This window comes from Eulemur rufifrons, chromosome 6 (assembly GCF_041146395.1).
Source record: "Eulemur rufifrons isolate Redbay chromosome 6, OSU_ERuf_1, whole genome shotgun sequence".
NCBI lineage: Eukaryota > Metazoa > Chordata > Mammalia > Primates > Lemuridae > Eulemur > Eulemur rufifrons.
This window is the reverse complement of record NC_090988.1, coordinates 54,536,192-54,561,068: the sequence shown is the minus strand read 5'-3', so window position 1 is coordinate 54,561,068 and position 24,877 is coordinate 54,536,192. Positions and strand designations below refer to the sequence as shown.

The window sequence follows — 24,877 nt, the reverse complement described above, 5'->3', positions numbered from 1 at the left end:
ACAGGGAGCTGGGGTGGGAGTATTTGGGGAACTGAAGGTATTAAAATGGCAAAGGCTAGACTGTTGTGAACACTGTGTCTGGACATGTGTTCATGTGTGTTGGGGTGGGGGTGAGAGGGGCCACATTCTTCTAAAAGTTTTCTAAACTGAGAATTTAGATTGGGAAGAAGCTGAGCATGAACGGTGTTCAGGCTTCGTGGGATACTGAGAGATGCGGATGAACCCAGGCATCCCCTCAGGTGGCCTGGGGGGAATTGGGTTCCCCAGGGTATCATGTACCTGAGGTTCTGATCTTGGCTTTTCTTTCAGAGTAGCAGCATCCCAGCCCACTGAGAGCTGCACACTGCTGGGCTGTGCAGTACAAAAAACACCATGGAGAACGTGGAATTGAATTATGCCTGGGGCCATCTTTCCCCCTTCTTTTCTAATAGTGCACCTGGGAGAGAGCTCTTTATAATGCCAGGCAGACTCCACTGCACAGCTGTCCCTGGTCAATTCTGCCAGATCCAGGGCATGAGTCTGGGGTGGGCTTGATGTGGGCCCCCCATGAAACAGGCGAAATGCCAACCATTAAACAATTACAACTCTGGATATTTTTAATAATACTGAAGAGAAAAACGGCCAAGCAGATGGAGTCCGACAGAATGAAAAATGGAGGCGGCTAGGAAGGACTGGAGAAGGTGGGCCCCAGTGTGTGGGGCTGGCAGGGTGGCTGAAGACCAAGGCTGGGAGCCTGGAGGCTCCTGTCAGGCCACGGTAGAGGCTGGGACAGAGACTGGGATGGGCCCATGTGGGATGTGGCCGTAGATGTTAGTGCTCTCAGTGTGGACCAGCAAACACACAACTTAGTCTGTGGCACTTCATGGTCTATTGAGAACTTCTGTGGACATAATTTCATTTCAGCCTTGTTATGACCATATGAGGTAAGCAGAGCAGAGGAACTTGATCCCCGTTTAATAGATGAGGATATATGTACAAAGAAGTCAGGTAACCTGCTCAAAGTTACACAGGTGCATAAATGCAGGCCCTGGGCTTTAATCTGGCTGACTCTTCGGCCTGTACTTCAGGAGCTAACAGGAAGTAGTGAGCCATCCCCTGCTGGCTTTCAGATGCCAGAGTACCTCCTCATACCCCTGCCTCACCTGGAAAAAGTTCCCTCTGTGGTCTTTCAATCTGGCCTGCTCAGCCATTCAACACATGGCCTCAGGAGCCCCTGTCCCCAGTCCCCGCCCTGACCACCGTTCTGGGCTCGAGATGGTATCAGGGCCCTCTGCACAGGCAGCTCGGCCTCCTTCCCTGGCCATTCCCATCTCTGCAAGTGCCGACCAGGCTCCTCTGCCTCCCCACACGTTGTGCCAGTGCCCACCTTGCTCGTGTTCTGCCTTCTTGCCATGTCTGTCACTACTGGACCACTTTAAAGCTCACCTGCAACAACTCTTTTCCATTAACTCCACCACACCACATTTACTCTGTTAACTCACAGGTCTGTATTCTCTGGTCTGCATTCATCTACAGGGTGCAGTGGTGGAGCAGGTAGTAGTCACACGATATAGCTTACAGTCCTGCCTCTGTCACTTACGGTTGACTGACTTTGAATAAAATACTTACTCCTTTAGAGCCTTAAGTTTCTTCATCTATAAAGTGGGAATAGCCACACATGCTGTGTCAGCCCCACACGAAGATGAAGTATGTTAATGGTCATGAAGGCAATTTTTAAGTTGCTAGGGCACCTACAAAGAGGCTGAAAATAAGGCTTGTTACTTTGAGGCAAATGCTGTTACGAAAACTGTGGGTTCCAAATGGGGTGGGTGTAGGGGGAGAAGTATGGGAAAGCCATTTGTGCCTGCCTGACATTTGTGCCTAAAGGATGAGAGGGAGGTTGCCAGGCAGTTGGGGGTATGATGGACATTCTAGGAAGAAGGCCCCATAGTGCGCAAAACCGAATAGAAGCAAGAGCTGCCTCCTCCTCCCACTCCAGGCCTATGCCTCCATCCAGCTCAAGGTTCTGGGGCAGTCTGGGTGGGCTGACTCATCTTCCTTGATAAGTTCTATTGATCTCGTGTGGGAGGGACAAATCTGGAACATGTTTGTCCCATGCCTGTGGCATCTCCTAGGGGATCCAGTCCTTCAGAGGGATTCTCATGGTTGAGAGCCACCCAAATGTCTATCAGCAATTTCCTGACTACTGCTTATAGGTTTAAGGAACATGGTAAGTACTTAACAAGGGCTTACTGACTGAGTGGATACTGGTGCCTCGGGTTTGGTGGATCATAAGAGAACATCTGAGTAAAGATTATTCTTTCTGCAGGCAAAGTATTGCTGCTGAGTGGTTAACATCTTACAAATGCAAAGAATAGCCTTTGATAAGCCCTCTCATTTTGTGTGTGTGTGTGTGTGTGTGTGTGTGTATGTGCACATGTGCATACGGGAGGTAGGAACCACCTGAGAGAGCAGCACCCTTCCAGAAAGGAGGCTGAGATGAGATTGTGTTGAGGAGGGGCAGAATGTCAAAACAGACTCAGACTACATTCACTTGAATTCAACAAGCTTGTATATACCTGTGTGCCCAATCCTAGGGGAAGTTCCTGACCTTTGGAGTGCCCTGAATCCAGAAGGAGGACTAGGGCGGGCATCTTTCAGAAGGCCCAGGTCTCGAGTGTCTCAGCAGGCAAGGAGGAAGGGCAGTCTAGGCAATGAGAACAGACAGACAGGCAAGGATGCCTGAAGTGACATGGTGTGGGGGTGGAACTGCAAGTAGCTTTGTAAGCTAATCACTCTCACTACCTGGAGTTATTTCTCAGGTCAGAAACCAGGACTCAAAGGGAGGTCCAGAAAGGTGCAGGGCTCGGAAGATTATGTTTTTGCATGAGTTGAAGAGGGACGTGAAGCATGAGATAGCGTGGTGCGCCCTGGTGGCCATGTGGGTGATGCTGAGATTCTGTAACCCGGGCTAGACTCCAGTAGAGAAGAGCAGCTGAGGTAGGAGAGCTTCCTCAGGGGAGCACGTGGGCTTCAGACGGTTGCCTGGGACCAGGTAGATGGGTGTCAGGGTCAAGTCCCTGACAGAGGGAGCTCCAATGAAGCTGTCAGGTGTGTGCTGGTTGACCTGCTGCCCAGGGGAGGCTTCTCAGAACGTCTGGAGAACGGCCTGCCTACCCAAGGGGCCAAAGGTCAATTAGTACGGTTGTAATAAACTGTTTTGCTACAGTCGCATTCCCAGAATGCTTGTGAGCTACTGGAGAGCAGGTGCTACAACTTTTCTTCTTTCCTCAGAGCATATCATAGACATGGACAAGGGGCTTTACCAAATTCATCAATTTCACAAACCACATTACGCATCTACTTTGAGCAGGGTGCTGTGCCAGGAATTCAGAACACAGAAAGGATTAAGTCATGGTATCTACCCTCAGGGAGCCTGCAGTCAATTGCCCCTGAACTGAGTTAGGTGAAATAAAAACCACCAGCGTGTGGGAGAAGGGCCGGGGTGGGGTGAGGGGAGGGCCAGAAGGGAAGGAGTGCAAGCAGGAACAGTGGCAGCAACAAGTGCAGGCAGGAAATCAGCACAGCACGTGCAGGGAGGCAGAGGCGGGCTGCTGTGGCCGGTGTGTGCAGGGCAGAGGGCAGCAGGGGCCACTCAAAGATTTTAAACAGGGAAGTGGCATTGTTAAATATGTGTTTTACAAAGATCACTCCAGCTAGTGAGGAGAACTGATTCTAGGGGAAGGAAAGGAGGCAGGGAGACTGGTAAGGAGGCCACTGCTGTGGTTTAGATGGGGAGACAGTGATGTCCTGAGCTAGGGCTTTGGCATTAGGAACAGAGGGGAAGGCCAGGTGTGAGAAGCGTTTAAGAGGCAGAATGATAGAACTTGATACTTAATGGGCTGTACAGGGGGAGGGAGAGGGCCAAGAAAACATCCAAGTTTCTATTTAGGAGGCCAGTGAATGGTGGTCCTTTATACAGATCAGAACACGGGAAGTGGGCAGGCTGGGGGAGGGGAAGAGTCTGGTTCTGAATAGACGGTTGGTTGCTTTTCTGAGGAGCACGGTGGGGCTTAAGAGGTGCTGAGCTCACAGGAGGTCTGCCTGCAGGGTAGGCACCCTCCCCTTCCCATGACCGAGAGCAGCTTTGGATTCTGGAAGGAGAGTCTCATTTTCAATGTCAAGGCTCTGGTATGTGGTATATAGGTTGGCCCTGGTTTGGCTCCAGTGGCCCTAGACCAGAGATGCCATAGGGCCTGCTATGGGGGCTGGTGCTTTATCTCCTCCATTTGTAAGGCGGTAACTGTGCGCCAGCCTTGCTAGAGGCCCTGCAGCTGGGGATCACACTGATAAATTCACTGTATTACTTTGCACAAATCAATATCCCAGCACTTACCAGGGGTTGATGTGACCGAAATTGGTTTCAGCCAATTCGTGAGGGTAATAAATGGCCATTTATCAAATCAATTCATTCTGCGGCACTTCTCTGGCTGCCCATCTTCACGGTACCCATGGGGTGCCAGGCTCCATCCAGCCAGTCCCTAGCACACATGTGACACTAGCCTAGAGGACCCAGGGAGGCCCGGCCTAGCCTCTGGATCCACTTAACTCGCATAGACCTGCTCAGTTTGAGTCCTGAGGTCTTGGGTGCTGCTTGCCTACCACAAGTTCTCACCCAGAGAGTGCCTCACACTTCACCTGGGCTGGCAGCTGCAACCACCAGGCTGCCTTGCTCCCTCATGCTTGGGTTCAGAAGCCTCTGGGAGCTGGTTGCAGGGACTGCCCATGGTGGTGAACATTATCATTGGGATCCCTAGCTTCAGGGCTTCTCAGCAAGGCAGGTGCAGTTATCACCTTATAAATAAGGGTAAAAATGCACCAACCTCACCAACCTCAATGGCCTGTCTTTTCTAGGGTCACTGGAGCCACAGTAGGGCCAGCCTACATAGCACAGGAGCAGGATTAGGGCCTTCCTGGGCAGCCATTTTACTTCTGACCTGAGATAGAGTTCAGGTGACAGGACGGGAGCTTTTAGGTGGAAGGAAGCACTCAGGGTATATATTCTGACAGCTCTCGGAGGTGGGGAGCTGAATCAGGTACTTACTCTGTGCCAATGAGAAGATGACACTAGGTGAGTGATGCATCAGAGGTCGGCACAGGGCCAGGGGAAGAGGTGAGCTGGGGCTGGGATTAAGAATCGGTTCTAGGTTGAAGGAAATAGCTGTAGGCTTGACCTAAAGAGCACAGGACCTAACTCAAGACTGTGAGCATCTTGTGGACAGGGACTAGGTTTTAATCACTGCTGTCTCGCACATACTGGAAAAAGCATGTGTTTAGAGTCAGACAGTCCTGGATGTGGCTCCCCACTACACACATGAGGAAGCTGATGCTCAAACAAGCTAAGTGAGTGCCTGAGCCGCACAGCTGCTAAGCAGCAAACCTGCTATGAGCCCAGGTGGGCTAATTCTTTCCATCAATGCCTCCCACCAAACCCTACTTCTGTGGAGCTTCACCTCTGATGGGCTTGAGGAGCTGGTAAGTAGGAGGTCAGAGGCCAGCAGGCAGCCTGCTGGGAAAGGACTGTGTAAGAAGCTGAGGGAAAACATTATGATGGCAGCTGCAGTCCTGGCCCAAGTGGACATGAGACTCTGGCAAGAGACATTTCCTTAACCTCCATCCAGGTAATCTGTGTCTCTGTGGGCTAGTCCTTCTCTCTAGCCCATGGGAGCCCCCAGAGTGTCCTTTCCTTCCATCTCAGACATAGCCATGACAGAGGAACAGGGGTTGCCACCTCTAAGGTGGTGGCTGGGGGTGGATGTCCATGTCCAGACCCAAAAGGCAGCCTGGTGTGGTTTGGGCCGGGGCAGTGAGGCCCTGTGTATTGAAAAAAGCTTTCCCTGGCTCCTGTGTACGCCTGCAGGCAGCCTTCTGACCTAGTCGGTGAGGCAGCTCTGGTCTACGGGCTCCTTTTATCTGTTGATAGGGTCAGGCCCCTGATGAGGGGCTCGCAAGCTGCACGTGAGCCCCACTGCTAAGTGAGGATGATGGGGATCAGGCTAGGCCTGACGTGTCACAGGGGCAGCTGCCTTCATTTTTCAATTACTCCCTTAATTGGTATCCTAGGGCTGACAATGCTGCCCAAGAATGTCCCAGAGGGGCAGCCACAATTTCAGCTCGATGGCTCCTTTCCTCAGTGAGCAGAACCTGGTGCTATCCTTAGCAGTTGCTGGACTGCCTCTAGTGGGACTAGATGGCTAGAGAGAAAGGTAAGTAACATACAGGTGGGACCAACCAAGACATCTCAGGGCAATGGTTTTTTAAACTGTAGCTGAGCAACAGAATTGCCTGGCCTAGGGTTCCCTTGCTTCATCTGTCTGAAATCACTCTTGAGGAGTCACATCCCAGAGTAGGAGAACAAAGGTGAGGCAACTGTCCTCAGCAGAACCCTAGTTTTATATATCTGTCTAGTAGGGTTTGCATGGGCAGGATGGCCAGTAGATTAGGGGTTACACCAGAGGGTAGTCCGGCTCCCAGGAGTCAAAGTATGGAATAGGAGCTTCAGAGGTGGAGAAGGCGGCACGGAAAAGTTGTTCAGGGTGCTTTCTCTAAGATTAGGCCAGCTGCTGACAAAACCATACTGAAGTGATAAGAGTCCCAGGATGGCAGACAGAGACATAAATTCCAGTTCTGGTTCAGCTGCCATATTACTAGTGATGGACAAGTTCCTACCCCTCTCTGGGTCTTAGTTCTCCCATCTGAAAAGTGGGGGTGGGTGTAATGAGCCAGATGAAGGTCAGAGTTAGATTCTAAGCATAGGAAAACAGCTGTGAGCAAATTATTTAAATGCTCTGTATCTCAGCTTCCTCATTTGTAAAGCAGGGATTTAGTGGTATCAACCTCATAGGACTGCTATGAGTATTAAATGACACAATATATGCTAAAAGCTTATAACAATGCCTGGCATATAGATAGTACTCAACAAACAGTAACTTTTAGTATTTTTTGAAACAGTCTTGCTCTGTCACAACAGCTAGAGTGCAGTGGCGTCATCATAGCTCACTGTAACCTCAACTCCTGGGCTCAAGCAATTCTCCTGCCTCAGCCTCCTGAGTAGCTGGGACTACAGGTGTGCACCACCACACCTGGCTAATTTTTTCTATTTTTTGTAGAGACAGGGTCTCGCTCTTGCTCAGGCTGGTCTTAAACTCTTGAGCTCAAGTGATCCTCCTGCCTTGGCCTCCCAGAGTGCTAAGATTATAGGTGTGAGCCACTATCCCTGGCCAACTTTTATTTTTATTTTTTTTTACATTTTTTTTGAGACAGAGTCTTGCTCTGTTGCCCGGGCTAGAGTGCCATGGCGTCAGCCTAGCTCACAGCAACCTCAAACTCCTGGGCTTAAGCTATTCTTCTGCCTCAGCCTCCTGAGTAGCTGGGACTACAGGCATGCGCCACCATGCCCGGTTAATTTTTTTTTTCTATTTTTAGTTGTTTGGCTAATTTCTTTGTATTTTTTGTAGAGACGGGGTCTCACTCTTGCTCAGGCTGGTCTCGAACTCCTGACCTCGAGCGATCCTCCCGCCTTGGCTTCCCAGAGTGCTAGGATTACAGGCGTGAGCCATCGTGCACAGCCCTGGCCAACTTTTAATATTATTAACTGCATCCTTCCAGTTTGGTGACAACGGGATGTACACTTCATTGCAGCAGAGCATGAGCTACCCTGCCTTTTTTGGTGCTGGCTGTGTGCCCCATACTCACCAGCACCTACTGTGGCGATGGCATTCTCCTGGCCAATGATGTGTTCCTTTAGTCGCTGCTCCAGAGGAAAGCGGCGCCGCTCCTCGGCCTCACGCTTCCGCTGCTTCTCCAGATACTGTGGGGAGAGAGGGCAAATGGCCCAGCGGGACCCTAGTTTTATTCTATCCCTCAACTCAGGAGAATAAACACAGGTCTGCGCCTCCAGGGGTCCTGCTACTTAGCTCTGCTCATGATCATGGGAGCCTAGTCTAGTCCTTCCTGCTCTCCTCTTGTCCTGGCCCTTACATCATCTCTTCTCCTCAGGTGGCCACTGCCCCAGGCGTCCTAGCTCATTCTGCTAAAGTACTGCTAGTAGATTAACCTGGCTCTGTAGTCTGACAGAAGACCCGAGTCCAAATTCCAGCTTTAGCACTTATAAGATGTCACCTCAGTTTTCTCATCTGTAAATTGGAGATTAAATATGATGATTACATAATGGGCTTAGTACCATGCCAGGCATGGAATAAGTGCTTAATAAATATAAATTCCTTTCCCTTTCCTCTTATCCTCTTGGACACCTTTTTGGTTTTCAAACCAGAGCTATGAGCACCCTCTACTTCAATGATACTGCATTTCAATGAAATATAATTATTCAGTATTGCTGTGTGCCCAGGCTTGCCCTAGCAGGAGAAGGGGGAGGACTGTGTCCTGTCTGCTGGGAGTTTCTAGTCAATGCTGAGCGTCTAGCATGTCCAGCCCTGGGCTTCATCCATTTCACAAAAGGCAGGAGGAGGCCTGAGCTTGGTCACTGAGAAAGAGGAGAGCTAGGCCTTGCCCTCAGGCAACTCAAAGTCAGGAGACAGGGCCTGTATATAGACACTTCTCAGGCAGAATCAACCATTTTCCTTAAGGTTTCAAAGCATGAATGCTTATTTCTAGCACTGTACCTTTCATTAAAAAACCAAAACCAAAACCAAAAAAACTACTTGAAAATAAGTTTGTTGAATGTTTGTGAGTCTGTCCTCTAAATCAATTATGAACTCACTGAGGGCAGGCACTAGCTTTTACTCACTACTATTTCTAGCACGGGTCCTGGCACAGTGCGGGTATCTGGTGAGTGTTTGCAAAAATGAATTTGATTGACAGATAGGAACAGGAGAATTAACAGCTAGGCAGGGTGGTACAGAGAAGAAAAGGACACATAAATGTGGAACATTTGTTGGGGGGCTTTCTGGGGAACAGGAGGCTTGAAGAAGCTGGAGGACTGAGCGAGGAGGGAGCCCTGGGACTGCCTGGAGAACAGGCAGGGAGGGGTAAGGGCATGGGACTGAGGATAGAGAGCATTGATAGACATTGGGAGCTCGGGGCGAAGGAAGCAGATCTTGGACTGGGAAGGAAAGACCAGGTGTTCAGGAGGCTCCTTTCCCCCCAGCCCCTGTAACACTGACATCTTTCTAGAAAGAGAGCTGTCAAGGTAAGGCCCTGTCACAAAAGTTGTGGTTGCAGATTGCTCTTGCGGGCAGAGTGGATAAAAAATACCTGCTGCTTGGGCAGTGTTTTCCTGTTACAGTAGTGACCTTGACAGAAGTTAAAAAAAATAAATAGCAAACAATCCAATTTTGGCTGTTGCTATCAGTCTGTAACTGAAAGCTCCCATCAGTCCTGGGGTTTCATATGGAGCAATAATTCGGCGCCGATCCCAGCGGAGCGACACTTGCCGGTTGGAATCCAGAGTGTCACTATGCAGCTCCCTCAGGCGCCACATACATCACCTGGCTCTGCCGACTCCAGCCATATATCTGCCTCTTCCTCCTCCCTGCCCACCCAGCCTCACTCAGCACTCGGGTCCACTGGGCTGGAAGGCTGTGATGGTGACATGCATACACACTGGCTGGGACAGCGCCAGCTTGCAGTCGGGCGGGCCATGGACGGGGCTTGAAGGGATGGAAGCTGGCTTGCAAGGGTTTGTTGGGTCAGTTTCCTCACTTCCCCTCAGTGATGAGTCCACCTCTGGGCCTTTGCTCACACTATTACCCCACCACAAAAGTCCTCTATTCCTACCAACCTCCACGTGCCCCAGTAATTTCAACTTAAACGTGGTATTGTCTATGGAGCCTGGGACTTCTGGTGTACTTGCTGTTTGTCTCTCCTTACTCACTTGTGAGGTCCTTAGTTACAAAGACCATGAAAGACCATGTTTTATTCACCTCTATAGTTTCAGCACCTAGCAAAGGGCCCGGCTACAGCAGGAGTCAGTATGTGTTGCTGACTGGATAAAGGTAACTACTGTTTGTAGAATGGCTGCTGTATGCTAGGCACTGTACTCAGCACCTTACACACAGCCGTCCTCCCTCTGAAGTTTGGCTTCTCCTTCAGCTTAGTGAGGCAAGTTGCGTGGCAGAAAGAACAAGCTTTGCTCCAGAAAGACCTGAGTTCAAACCTCACCTCATCTATTCCCTAGTTAACTGACCCTGGGGAGTGAATTCACCTCCCTGAATCTTAGCTTTCTTCATTGTAACAGAGGGATAATACTCATACTTATCTGGTAGAATCCTTGCAGGATGCTGGTAAGGATTAAATGAGATAATGTATATAAAGTACTTAGCGAAGTCTCTGACATGAAGCACATGTGTATATGCATAATAAGTGCCGGTCCGAGTGGCTCAAATGGCCAGCATAGTATCTAGTCCTTATTAGGTATTTGATAAATGTTACTTTCCTTCTCCTTTACCGCATTTTGATAACAGATTGCCTAATTCATTGCCCTTGTTTTTGGTACCGGAATCCTTTTAACTAATTTAATTGTATGTGGGGCTCCATAGATTAAAAAAGAAGAGCTGCTCTGGCTCAAGCAGAAGCCAGGAGCCAAGTTCACTTGGGTGCCACCACAGCCCCAGAAGTGGCTCTTAGGACCCGCTCCTCTAGGGACCCTAGGTCTGCAGTGTACAGTCTCAACACTAACAAAGTCCTAGAGACGCCTCTACTCCCTGCAGCAGCTCATCTCTGGCTGGCAGTTTTCCTTAGCAGGTAGAGAATTCCGCCTCTAGGTACTTTCCATCCATTGATCTGTGGGGCCTCACAGAACATGCCTTTTCCTTTCATCCCAGGCAGAGCCTAACATGGCTTTTCCTTCTCCTTTATTGATTTGGGTATGAACATCGTGGCTCTCCTAAGTCTTCTCCATGGAAACACATATACTTCCTCTAACTCTTCTTCAGTGACATGATTCTAGGTGTCTAGTATTCCTGTTATTTTCTTGGGCAAAAGGAAAGAGTCCTTGACTTCTATGGAGGTGATAAGGGTGGGTTGGGGAAGGTTACACCATGAACTGGCTGGTTTTTCAGGAGCTTTCTAGATGGTCTTGGGAGGAGTTCAAACTGTGGCCTAAATCTCTGAGCACATTCTGGTTCTCCCTAGTCTGAAGCCCTAAATACCTATGCTAATTTAGAAAAATTTCTGAAAATCAATCAGTCTTCTTGATAAAAATGTACAGGACACTGGGATTAAACCATGTTTGTTACTGCTTCATGCTCTTTTCCCGATGCTTAGCACAGAGTTTATACTAAAAAATGTGTTGAATGAATGACTGACTTTTTAAGGCATGAGCCATGTGCCCAGCCTTGTGAAAGGGTAGCCAGTGAAGGAAACTAGAGAAGTAAATACTTGATTTGTACATTCTATTTGGGGGAGATGAGTTTGGTAAGGCTTCCATAAATATAGGCTACTATTGTTCCTGTCTCTTTGAAGAGATGGGGAAGAAGATTATAGGACTAAGTTCAAGGCTCTGCTTTGATGGGGTTCCACTAGAAAAAATGAGGCAGGTAACTTAGCCTGCAGAAGCAGAGGGCGCTGGACTGAGAGAGGCACTGTGAAGGAGCCACCCAGAACAGGAGTGGGAGAGTGAGCATCTTCTTAATAAAAGCCACACTCAATTAACTTCAGAAGCCCTCACCTGGAGCCGGCAGCGACCAGCTTCCCATGCTGCATCTTGCCTGGATAATCACAGCCACTGGTTTCCATCAGTCTTGATTTAATATGGCACCCCTCCTGGCTGTGAGTGCATTTACAGGAAAGGGCTGGGAGGCCGAGGCGAAGCCTAGCTGGGCTTGCTCTGCTCAGAGGTGGGTGGCTGGGCTGAGTGGCTCTGTGGGGGAGGGATCCAGGAGAAGGGGTGTGGCAGGCATCCCGACTGTTGGGCATCTCTCAGGGGACAGGTCTGACAGTGAACCTGACAGGGTGTTCACTGAGAGGCAGCTGGGGTGGGGGTGGTGGGCAGGCAGAATAAGACTTTGGGCAACAGTGGGAAGGTAGGTATGGAGGAGGGGAGAGAAGAGAGGGCAGGCTGCAGTTTGCCTCTCATGGGGAGGTTAGCCCTACAGAGTTCACCTGCTGCTCACAGATAGCATTAGATATGCCCCATATTGCTGTCTCCCTGATTCAGACCCTAACTCATGTCATAGTCAGGACCCTGAAACAGGATAACAGAGAGGACTGGGTAGGGAGGTCAACATAGCGCAGGAGGGTAAAAAAGATGAGACTGGGGTGGAGGGACAATGGAGAAAACCTAGAGTAAGGAATGGAGCCCAGGGGTCCAGCAAACAAGTCTAGGGGATACAGAGCAGACGCGAACATGAGATCATGGGAGGAAAGAGGCACCCAAGGACTTGAAAGTCTCTTGAACTAGCCTATAAGTACACATCCCTGTAGAGGAAGGCTGGACACAAAGCAGGGCAGCCCCATTGCACGTGACAACTACTAGGTCAGCATCCCAGATTCCATTCTCCTCTCTTCCAGCCCACCCTCTTTTTGCTGCTACAGCCATAGTTTTAACATGTAAATCTGATCATGTCATTCCTCTGCAAATAGCTGGATTGATCCAGAGACAAGACTGGTGAGAGAAGTTAAGAGGGGCAAGGACTGGCTAAAGTGAGAAAATGAGTTTGTGTTGTTCTCAGTGCATCAAATCAGGGCATAAGATGTGGATTATCTCATAACTTTGATCACTTGGTTAAGCTGGTGTCTGCCAGGTTTCTCCACTACCATTTTCCCCTTTTTAATTAATACGTATCTTGTGGGGAGAAACTTTGACACCATGTAAATATCCTCTCACTCCTCAAACTTCAACTCACTAGTTTTAGCATCCACTGATGGGTCTTGCCTGATTTGGGATCGGCTGTTTTAATCCTCACAGCTCTATAAGGATGATAGTACAGAGATTAAGTAAGTTCAAGCAAGGTTCCACTGGTAGCAAATAATAGAGACAGAACACTAACCCTTGCCTGACTTCAGAGCCTGCATTGTCCATCTGGAGATAAGCCTTGTTCCCTGTCTGCAGGGAGTTCAGAGTCTATTTAGGGAGATGAGACTTAAACACAAATTTTCTATTCCTACTTCTGGTATAGGGGTACCTAATGAATTTATGGAAAATAAATTCCAGAGGGTGCTCTTGCCAGAAATGCATAACCTGAATTGAATCATAAGGAAACATTAGACAAACCCAAATTGAGGATATTCTACAAAGTAACTGGCCTGTACTTGCTAAAATGTCAAGTCAAGATCATGAGAGTCAAGAAAAGACTTAGTGACTCTTCCAGATTAAAGAAGATTAAAGAGATATAACAACCAAATACAACTTGGGATCTGGAATTTTCTTTTCTTGTAAGGAGAACTATTGGGACAACTGGAGAAATCTGAATAACATCTGTAGATTAGTTAATATCAATATTAATGCCCTGATTTTGATGATTGTACTGAGGTTATATAAGAAAATGTTCCTGTTTTATAGGAAATACATACAAGTATTTAGTGATAAAGGGGCATCCTGTGTATGTATAACTTACTCTCAAATGATTCAGAAAAAATTATCTATCTTTGTATATTATTTATACAGATAAATAATAAAGCAAGTGTGATAAAATGTTAACAGTTGGCAATCTGAGTGAAGGGTTCACAGGAATTCACTGTACTGTTTCTGAAATTATGCAAAAATAAAAGTTAAAAAAATTAGCATAATGCCTGCCCTTGGGGCTAGACAGTGACTGGAAGGGAGCACGAGGCAGGCTTCTGAGTGCTGCTAACTATTTCTGTTTTTTTTTTTTTTTTTTTTTTTGAGACAGTGTCTCGCTCTGTTGCCCCAGCTAGAGTGTAGTGGCATCATCATAGCTCACTGCAATCTCAAACTCCTGGGCTCCAGTGAGCCTCCTGCCTCAGCCTCCTGAGTAGCTGGGACTACAGGCGCATGCCACCATGCCTGGCTAATTCCTTTCTATTTTTAGTAGAGCCGGGGTCTCACTCTTGCTCAGGCTGGTCTTGAATTCCTGACCTCAACAGATCCTCCCACCTCAGCCTCCCAGAGTGCCTGAATTATAGGCATGAGCCACCGTGCCCAGCCTATTTCTATTTCTTGATCAGGTGTGTTTAGTTTGTGAAAACACAGTGAGCTGTACATTACTGATATGTATACCTTGTACAAGTATATTTCAATAAAAAGTTTTTAAAAAGTTGGAAAAAAAAAAAAAAGATAAAGCGCTTAGTACTGTGTCTGGCCCGTAGTAAGCCACACGGGGCCAGGCACAAGGTAGCCAGAACCTGTAATGAGAGCGAGGCAGGGGGAGGAAGAAGATAACCCTCCTACCCTCCTGTGTGCCCCACCCCTCCTCTCCTGGAAGGCTTTGCTCAGCCTTCACGGGAGCGCCCAGGCTTTCAGACTGGAGTGTGGGCCCAAGGGAGCATCATATCCCCAGCTACCCCTGAAGCAAATGAAAAAATATGGAGATAGGAAATGTGCTTGTGATCCTGTCACTGGGATATGCAAATAAAATATATAGGATAGGCCTATCTGCCTAATATTCCTGCCGATGCATTCTTTGGGTGTGATTAAAATGAGCAATAAATTCCTCGTGAGTCTCAGTGGAGTGAGGATCGGGAGTGGAGATGCGAGCTGGCACGAGCGCGTCCCCCTCAGCTGAATATTCATCATGGGATAGCTCCCCATATTTTTGTTTTATCTGCTATCATGTGCACAGAGATATATTTCTACCTCTCCTTCTTCTCTTAGTTAAGACATGAAAGTGGTCTCGGCTTTAAGTATTAAACTCTCCTTCCATTGAAATCTTTCAAAGTGAGACCACAGGCTACTTCATCGATGAAGCCTGTCCCTCATTCTGCCAGGAGACAATCCATGCTTTCTCGGAGCCCTGACCAACTCTGTGCGGACCTTCCTAAGACAGCCGCGCTGCAGGTGTCAGAGCGCCTGCCTCTCCTGCAGCCGGATGGCAACCTGAGGGGTTGGGCTGAGCCTCATCCACCTCTGGATCCTCTCAGCGGTGCCTAAGGAAGCTTCCGCACAGAGAACACCGAGAGAACCGAGGAAACCAGCACTGAGGAGAAAATCAATCAGGCTACTTAAGGTGATGTCAGTGATACATTTTAAAGGGCAGAATGAAATAAAAAATTAGGCTTATGGATAATTTTAAAATGGGAAAATCACCAATAATATTAAGTGGAAAAAAAAAGCAGATTCCAGATATAGAACAAATCATAACTCCTTCAGAGCCAATAGGATCATTAATACCTTCGGAGCCAAGTAGGAAAAACAAATGCCTGACAACCAAGGACATAATACAATAGGGAATGGGGGCGCCCTGTGGCTGGAGGGTACACGTTCCCAATCCCCAAGGCATTAAGTTCACAGTTTTTAAAAACTCTGGGTTGGCTACATAAAACATGGATGCCAGCCAAAGACCTCCTGGTATATACAGTAGACTATCAACCAGGTCAAAAAAAAGGGCCATCTATATAAATATACATAGATGCAGTCCAGAAAAGGCTACCACAGTACTATAAGAGGAAAATTCTGATTCGAATTCTAATAGTCACTTGTAACAACTTGATTTTCTGTAAGTCACCTGGTTGCTTTCTTGCAGCTTCAGTTTTCCTATCTGTGAAATAGGGGTAATAAGAAATGCTTCATTGATTTGTTATAGGATTAGAAAAAATATGTATTAGAGCACCTGGCACAGTGCCTAGATGCATTTGATAAATGATACCTACTATTATTATAAATAAAAGTATTAATAGTGGTTATGTGTAGGTAGTGGGCTAGAAAGCTTTTACCAGAAATTCATCTCAGTTGTCAACTCTTCCAGGAAGCCTTCCCTGGTAAATCACACCACTGATGACTGAGTGCTGTCACAGTTTTTACTTGCCTATCTCCTTGTCAGACAGTGAGCTCCTGGAGTGTTTTACTCATCTTCTTCCCATTGAGCCCAGAGCCTGGCATATAGATGTCATTCATAAATATGTACTACATTATTTAATTCTCTTCATTTTACTTTTCTGTATCTCCAAAATCTTCTATAATGAGACAGATGACTTTAATACTCACAAATTTTCTATAATGAGCATAATTTGACTGCGGAGTGGTAGATGAAGGTGGAGGAGGCTGAGCGGGGTGGCAGAGGGCTGGCTGGATGGACAGAAGGGGAGCCAGACAAGATCAGAGGGGCAGTGGCCCATGTCTAGACAAAGAGCCAGGAGATGAGGCCTCAGGCTGGAGCCTCAGCACCCTCCAGGCCTGAGTCATTATGTTACAGACGCAGGGCCTGAACGCAGACAGAGGCAGCTGCCTCTCACTTACTGGCAGAGGGAGACAGAACTCAGGTCTAAAACAGTGTTCTTCCCACAAAAGCCTGCCTCACAATTTTGAAGAGGTTGTTTTTTACAGCTTGGAGAAAAAGGGCAGAGCAGAAATAATGGGTGACCAAACAGATGCTGAACAACTGAGAGACAGCCAGTGCTGCCGACATCTAGGGAGAGCTGAGGGTGGTTCACGTGGGTGGAATCTGATGGGATAGCAGAGCAATCAGGTGGAGATGCTCAGTGGACACTTGGATATTCAGGATGGAGGAAGTCCAGACAGGATGGAGGGATCAAGAACAGAGATGAAAACAGATGAAATGGTCTTCCAGTTGAGAGGCTATGGACTCTCTAGGCTGGCTCTAAGTAGTCATCTATCCTCTAAAGTCAGCCCTTCCTGTGTGGGATAGCTCTGTTAGGGAGCTCCTTCCTGAAGCTGCCACCCAGTAAGCCTGGCTCTGTTCTAGCTTTGCCAATGAGTGAATTTCATCCCCTCTCACCCAGAGCTGTTCCTGTGCCTAAACACCGTCTCTCTTCTTCAGACAGATGCACCTATTGCCTTCAGCTTTTTCTCATGGCATAGTTCCTCTTGCCACTCTGCTGCCCTCCTCTGCACAGACTCTAAGAGCTCAACGTCTACTTAGAATGTGGTGCCTATAATTGCCCTCCATGCTCCAGAAGGGGCTGACTGGCACAGGGATTGCAAACACCTTTTGTTTACCCTGGACATTAGCCTTGTAATAATGTGGCCAATATCAGGCCACTTCCCTTGGGTAGCCAAATTTTGTTAAGGGTCCCCCAGTAGGCCTGACATTCCCCCTGTGCTGGCACTAAGAGGCCTGTTCCCTTGCTTCACATTGGCCAGACCAGTGCCTACCTTGTCATACCACCTGACAAACCATGGGTATTCTTGGCTAGGTCCAACACTTGTCACTCAGGGGACAGCAATTGGGCTTGAAAGGGGAGAAGATGACAGGGTACTGTCCCCAAGATTATCTGAAACAATGCTGAGGGATTTCTTTAAGGCTCTCAGAGAAGCTGACCAGACTTCCAGGGCTGCTCCTAGGAGTGGAAAATTTAAACAAAGGAAGGGAAGCACTTGCCTGCCCTCTGGAATTTAGTAGCTCTTTCTGGTCCTAAGGCCCGCTTGGGATGGGCTGTGGAAAGCTAGTCACCCTTACTAACTCCTTCCCTTCTCTGGAGGAAACTGTTGCAAGATCATTACAAAGGATACCAGGGAGGCAAACTCAGTATAGTTAATGCTGATCACCAAGCGTTTCCAGTTCTCCCATCTAGGATTAATATCCTTGTGATTCAGTGAGAACATGCGATTAGTTGTGGCCAATGGGTTGTGAGTGGAAGTGAAGGGTCCTCTTTCTAGGCTGAGCATTCAGCTGCAGATGGAAGACCCTTCAGAGCATGCTTTTCCCTCTGGCAAGCAACCAGCCACATTCCAGCAGGTGGCTGCTCTGCCCATCCGGGATCCCTGGGTGCCTAGGATGAGCAGAGCCTGCCCCCCACCCCCAACCTCACTGTTGCAGCATGCAGCAAAAATAAATTTGTTGTTTCAAACCATTGAAATTTTGGGTTGTTAAAATAGCACAATCCTGACTGATACACAGACAATTATGCATTGAACAGAACCTTAGAAACCATTTAGTCCGATGTTTTCATGCCACAGAGGAAAACTGAGCTTCAGTGTAGGGAAGGTCATGTGGGCAGTGAGTGGTGAAGCTGGGATCAGAACCCATCTCTCCTCTGTCTCAGTCCAGTGAGCTAAGTGCTCTGACTCAAGGCAGAGAGAATATTTGCCACTAGGTGGGACCTGCCACATCGAATCATCTCAAGGCACCTCAGCCTATTTGTGGACAAGACTCCATGATGCTGGAAAGAGCTTAAGAGTGAAAGTCAGAAACCAGGTGGCTGCTCCTTCTAGTCAGTCCTGCCACTGAACCTACTACATGACCTTGTGGTCAAGCCTATTAGCTTCAGTTTTGATGCTAACTCACTCTGGGACTAAAGGTAAGCCCCATCATAGCTCCGGGCTCCAGTTTCCCCAGGGGGAAAACGAGTCAGTTGATTTACGTTTCAGAGATTTAAAACTTGTGCCCACAGGAGAGCCCTCTCAGAGGCTCCCCCAGGAGAGAAGGGTGGGCCACATGGGCAGCGCTCTGGTCCATCTCCCCTTCAACCAGAATAGTTCAGTTTTCCTCTGATTTATTTGTTTATGCTTTCATAAGATTTCCCATCACTGAACTTGATTTCTAAGGTCCCTGCCAGCTCTGAGATTTATATTTCTAGTTCTTAGATTCTGTCCAGTAGTTTCTGAGTTACAGATCTGTGGCTGGGAAAGGCAGAAGACTTAGCCTTGTTTTCAAGGAGTTTAAAAGTTTGGTTGAGAAGATTGAATTAAGATGTAGAATTTTTTGACTCAGACTCTATATCAGGCTCTTTGGAGTATAGTGGAGGGGAGGGGTGAGGAATGTTTCTAGGAGTGGTGACAGGAAAAGATTGATGAGGATGTAGAATACATGAGGATTAGGAGAAACACTACTTGGGCTAAAGATTTTGTCTGGCTAGCCTCCTCCTCTAAAAACAAGCTGGGAGGCCCATCACCTCAAAAATTTAATTTAAAGGTTAATCCTCAGAAGCCACAAGTGGCCCAGGCCTCTCCCTGGTCACGACAGGGGCAGCTTCCCATTCTTGATGAGACTAAAGGCTGGATTTGTATTTAAACAGACAATAATCACCTAAGGAGAAGTGGCCTTTGGTGTGGAACCTGACATAATTTAATAAGTGAAAGATTAAATGATGCATGGAGTACCCACCGGCCTCCTCCTTTCTCTGAGACTTACCTTAGCCTCTGAAGTCCTCAGAAGCTTCATCACTTCCCCTTCTCGGGCATAATCCAAGGGTGTGTGTCCCATTTCATTCCTCTGCAGGGGGTTGGCTCCTGGCAAGAAGAGATGGATAAATGGTCAGAGGCTCTATAAGCGGTCAGTGGGACCTCAGCCTTTCCTTGGAGGTGGCTTGGGGCTCCAATGTCTATGTGAAGAATGCCCATGCACACATAAGAAATCGTAGAATGATGGAAAAAAACACATCAAGCTATTCTGGAAGGAGAATTGTTAGTCCTCTCTGACAAAGATGTCCGAGTATCAGGGTTCCTACGTGTCTATACACACATGTTCAGTAACATACTACAAACACATAGATGCATTATGCATACAAAAATACACACAGCTGAACATGCTAACAAAATAGATTCATACACTCCAACATAAATACATGTAAACACAAATTCATATATACAGTCATCAGAATGTCCACATTTTCCAACATATTTGCATACAAACATTCATATCCATGAAGCCATATAAAAAGGCTCCTTTCTAAACAGAGAATGTCTCAAATAACAATTAAAAGGTTCCCCTTCTTTCTGCTCTCTTCTCCTCTTTCTCCTTTAATGCTCTCTTACCTCTGGGCATTTCCTGTTTGCCAGAGTCAGCTGAGTCCTCTGGAAGGGTGTGGGCATCACCAGCAACCTGACTATGCCACTCTAGCTGTTGGTAAGTGTGGGTATGTGGGTAGACATTTCCTCTAATCATTAGTTCCTATGATTTAAGGACAAAGAACTTGACTAGAACACAAAGAAGAGGTTAGCTGGGGGCCACGTATCTACCTTCTCTCTAAGTGCTGGCAACTGATAAGCCTGTAGAAAGTACCTACTTTGTGCAAGGCTTGGCAGTTATGGAGGAAAGGCTACTCTGACCCTCTGCGCTGTCAGAATGTCCTTCCCAAACCCCTGGTCTGAGCACCTCACTCTCTTCTTCAAAAGCCATACATTACATTCAATTTGACAAATCTTGAATAAATGGAGTCTGAGGACAGAGAAGAATCAGATCTGGCCCTGGCCAAAAGGCACTCTTCTCAAGGCAGCAAGACAGAAATAATAAGAAGAAAGCTATGCTGTGTACACAGCAGATGCTCGATAAATGTATGTTCAATGAAACACTGAAATATAAGGTAATAATTACCTAGTATTTCTTGAGCTCCTTTCTTGCAAGGAAGTATTGTCTGAAGTAAAGAATGGTTAATACTCAGTCCCTGACATAGAATATAATGGGCTGGCTCAGGACCCATTCGGCACAGTGCCTGGCTGAGGGTGGATGTCTAACCACTGTGTGCTGACAGACAGTAAAAATCAGTTTCTCAATCAAGTCTGTAGAAACATTTATATTATGATACAAAACTATTCCTACTGAAGGTCTCCACTTCTGAAAAGACCCTATAAACTTATCAATAATAGTAAACATTTATTAAGCATTTATGTGTGGCTGTCTGCCTAGGCTGCAGAGGAAGAGGCTAAACCTCTACACAGGTGTGGGAGGAAGAGGGAGCAGAGGCAGAGTGTAGGAAGTACAATCTAAGCAAGGGAAACATTATCGATAAGGAAAAAAGAGAATACTTTTTTACACAATCCTATTTTCTAACAGGAACTTAGTATAAAATGTTGATATATTATTTTTTATTAAGATATAAGTCACATACCATAAAATTAAACCTTTTAAAGTATACAATTCAGTGGTTTAAAATATATCACAATGTTGTGCAACCATCACTATTATCTAATTCCAGAACATTTTCATGCCCCAGAAAAGGGACCCCATAGCTATTACTAGACACTCTCTATTTCCGCCCCTTACCTCTCTCAACCATGGCAACCATTAGTTTACTTTCTGTTTCTGTGGATTTGCCTATTCTGGATATTTCATATAAGTGGAATTGTATAATATGTTGCCTTTTGTGTCTGACTTCTTTAGCATGTTTTAAGATTCATGCATGTTATAGCATGGCTGAATAATATTCCATTCTGTGGACACACTGCATTTTGTTTATCGATCTAACAGCTGATGGACATTGAGGCTATTTCCCCTTTTTGGCTGTTATCAATGGTGCTGCTGTGAACATTCATGTACAAGTCTTTGTGTAGATGTGTATTTTCATGTTTCTTGCGCAGATACCTACCTAGGAGTCATGATATAATAATAATAGTGCTGGTATTTACTGAGCACTTGCTCTGTGCCAGGCACTGTGCTCTGTACTTTCTGTACATTTTATCATTTAATCTTCACATCTACTTTGAGGGATAGGAAGTAAAATCCCCAAGCTACAGACACGGAAACTGGGCTCGGAGAAGTGAAATAACTAGCCCAAGGTCACAAAGCAGCTTTATTTGCTTGAACGAGGAGTTGAAACCACCCGCAGGTTTTCCTGATTCTCCACACTCACCAGGGTGGCCACAATACACCCCTGCTGGGAAATCCTTCAGTGGCCTCTCACTGGTTACAGGACACAGTGCAACCTCCTCGGTAAGGGGGGTGTTTGTTGTCTTCCCAACTAGTGGGCAAGTCCTCAGAGGCTCCATTGGAGCCTCATTCTTTCGTTCAATTCTGTTGGCTCTTACTGGGCACTTTCTATCTTTAGGGCTCTGTATGCAGGATGATGGGGGACTGGCAAAGCCAGTGAATGGTTTTCTTCTTTATATTTTTGACTATTCTGTAGCAAATGATACCTTGGCCACTGTCTCCTTTGAGTTCTGTAAAACTGCTCTTCAGGTTTTCCTCCCACTCCTGTGACCATTTCTCTCTCTCCTTTGCAGGCTCCTCTTCCTGTCTTTAAGATTAGGTGCTACCTAGAGTTCAAGTCTAGCACAATCCAGGTCTCTAGGAACTACAGAGACAAGAGATTGGCACACAACTGTAACACAGGCTGTGTGATCAGGGTGCTCAAGCAGGGACAGACAGACAGACAACACTGTGAGGGGCTTAGGAAGCAAGAGAGTGCTCAGGGGCTGTTCACGTGTCCCAGCCTTCCTGGCCCACCCTGTTTTCTGTGGCACTCAGCACTGAGGGGCTTTGCAAGGGCTGAGGAGCCAGTGGCAGACAGGGTCTTCCCCTTTCTGCAAAGCTCCTGTAGCGTAGCTGGGGCAGAAAGGGAGGCACAATTAAGCAGAGGAAAGGCCTCTCCTTTCTTAGGCAGCCTTGAGGGGAGCTCTGTCACTAGATATGGGCTAGAGTAGAAGGAGGGATTTGGGAGCGACCTCTGGAAGGGAAAGAAAAGAGCAGCGAAGACAGGAGAAATGGATAGGAAGAGAGAAAGAAATGAGAGAGAGAGGAAGGGAGAGGGAGGAGAAGGTGAGAGAGGAAGACAGTGGAAGAAAGAACAGTGGGTGAGATTAGCCTCTTCAAACAAGTGCTGTCAGTGATCTATATTTGCTTACAGAATGAAAAATGTGTGCCATAAACATTGGCCACTGAGTAATTTCTAGTAGGAGTCATGTCACTTCTCATAAAGGATGGGATGGGGACAGGTAGGACATCTCTGCACCTGGGCCAGCTAGCACAGGGGCTCCTTTTAAAGCAGCGTTGGGCCTGTCTCCAGCCCAGGAAGCTCTCAGGTCAGGCCCCACCCAACCACTCATGGGGGAAGGCTCCCCAAGGTTCCGGAGCCTCAGGGCAGCACATCTGCCCCCATTTTGGGAAAGCTGAGGCAAGGGCACCATGGATAATGTCCATCTAATATTAGTCCCCCAGCCCCATACCCTCGCTCTGACTTGACTAATTGCTGTAATAATTGATAGAACCTGACTTCTACTACTGATCGATTTCACCTCCAAGACCAACGGCCACAAACCATTACGCTCCAATAAATAACCACGTTGGGCCTCACCCGCCTGCCCTCTCCGGGGGCATCAGGATGGCCCGTGCCCTGGCCTGACCTCCCCTTGCCTCCCACCCAGGGCCCCTCCGGGCCAAGCAGCTGGTCTAGAGGGCCAGGCCTCTGGGAGCAAGTGAGAGGGCTGGGCGGAGGTGGGGAGTGCTAATCGCAGGCCATCCGTCACCTCCCACTGGCTGTCTGGGGCTGGGGCAAACACCTGGAGCACCCCAGGCAGTGTGGTGCAGGACCCCTCCCCTCCTCTCCCTGCTCCAGATTAGTTTGTCCCAGCTTATAATATTTGATAAATAGCAGACTGGCTTCCTGGCAGCTCTGCTGCGGCTGCGCCTGCCCGCTACAGCTGTGGAAGGTCACTCATTGGGGAAATATGTTTCTGTCAGTGGTATTGAAAAAAGTTTAGTGGAGTGACAGGCCTCAATTTTTCAAATTTTATTAACTCCATCCTCTTAACCATTTGTCTTGAATTCCTTCAGATTCTGGGGGATCTGTCAATAGGGCTTGGCCAGGAAAGTAGTGTGGGGGTGGGTGGTCATGGGGCTGGTGCTGGCTGTGCCACTGTGGCTGGCGTGGGTCTCTTCACCCAGGGCAGCGTAAGGCAGTGGAAATGGTGTTGGTGGGAGAGAAGGCCTAGCCCACTGGTGCTGAGGGAGCCCACTGCTCTCCTCTGGTTCAGCACCTGCCCTTGATTTGACACAACCATTGACTCTCCACGTATTAATGGAAAAGGACCTTAATGGTAAGCTCTTCTAATTCCCTGAGAAGATACTTCTCTCTACTACATCTGAAACAGGTGGTCACCCTGGCGCCCCTGAATGTCCCCAGTACCCAGTGCCAAGCTCATGGTTCTCCAAGGGGTTTCCCCCATTTAACTGAGGGCAATCCTTCTTATGTGAGCCCCGGCCTCTCTCACCAACCCCACTTCTAACCTGGTCTTCCTGCAAACACCTGCTCATCTTTTAAGACTCAGTTCAGATTTCTCCTCTAGGAAGCCTTCTTTGTTCCCTCCCATGCCAGGCTGGGTACCATCCTTTGTGCTCCCACAGGCCCCTCTGCTTCCATCTTATTGCACTGATCACTCTGAATTAAAGTCTGTCTCTACCCAAGAGGGTTCTCAGAAGTCAGGGACCAGGTCTCACACACTGCCACATCCTTGCTACCCAGCATAGGAGAGGTGCTCAATATTTACCAGGTGAATGAACTATATTCTCTAGAGGTGCTGTCTTCTGAGGCCACAGAGAACATGGCTGTTCTTTCTGCCCCAGGAGAGCCTTTTTGATAGCAAGTGCATAACCATGTCCCTTGTTCCTATAGGCCAAAGTCCCTAGCTTCTTTGCTGGTCCCAGATGGCTCTCTGAGGCCTGGGTAGCAGAACAGGTCAGGTCAGCCCCCAATGCCCTCTGTGTTCTATAAGTGGGAAGTGGGGAGGAAGGGGTTGGAAAGAGGTCCACTTGCCCTTCCTAGGGAGAATGCTAAAATTAGGGTGGGGAGTAGAATTCAGATCTTCTCTGTGCTGGTGGGAAAAGTTTACAAACTGGGGCGTGGGGCATAGAGGAGGCTTATTGTTTCCTCCTCTCTTGACGCTATCCTATCCTGGCCCTCTGTGAATATAAAAGAAGATAATGTATATAAGAAGGCTTAAAGAAAAACCAACAGTAAATGCTCTATACAAACGTGTTAGGTCATCATTATCAATAATATTGACATGCCCCCCCCACCCCCAGTTCTGTCAGCATACTGCCCTTCTTGTGACACGATTCAATCACACTGCGGCTTCCATGACTCACCCCTT

The 24,877-nt window shown here is 47.6% G+C and overlaps 1 protein-coding gene across 3 annotated transcripts in view; it reads right to left on the bottom strand.

Annotated features, from left to right (window-relative positions):
• The window catches only part of CLPB (ClpB family mitochondrial disaggregase), a 140,975-nt gene that overhangs the window by 18,605 nt on the left and 97,493 nt on the right, over positions 1 to 24,877 (bottom strand). For all 3 annotated transcript variants that reach the window (XM_069469294.1, XM_069469295.1, XM_069469296.1), the window contains 2 exons: positions 19,206 to 19,303; positions 7,735 to 7,849 (listed from right to left, as the gene is read on the bottom strand). In XM_069469294.1, coding sequence (XP_069325395.1) covers positions 7,735 to 7,849; positions 19,206 to 19,303 — 213 coding nt within the window. The remainder of the gene's footprint in view (positions 1 to 7,734; positions 7,850 to 19,205; positions 19,304 to 24,877) is intronic.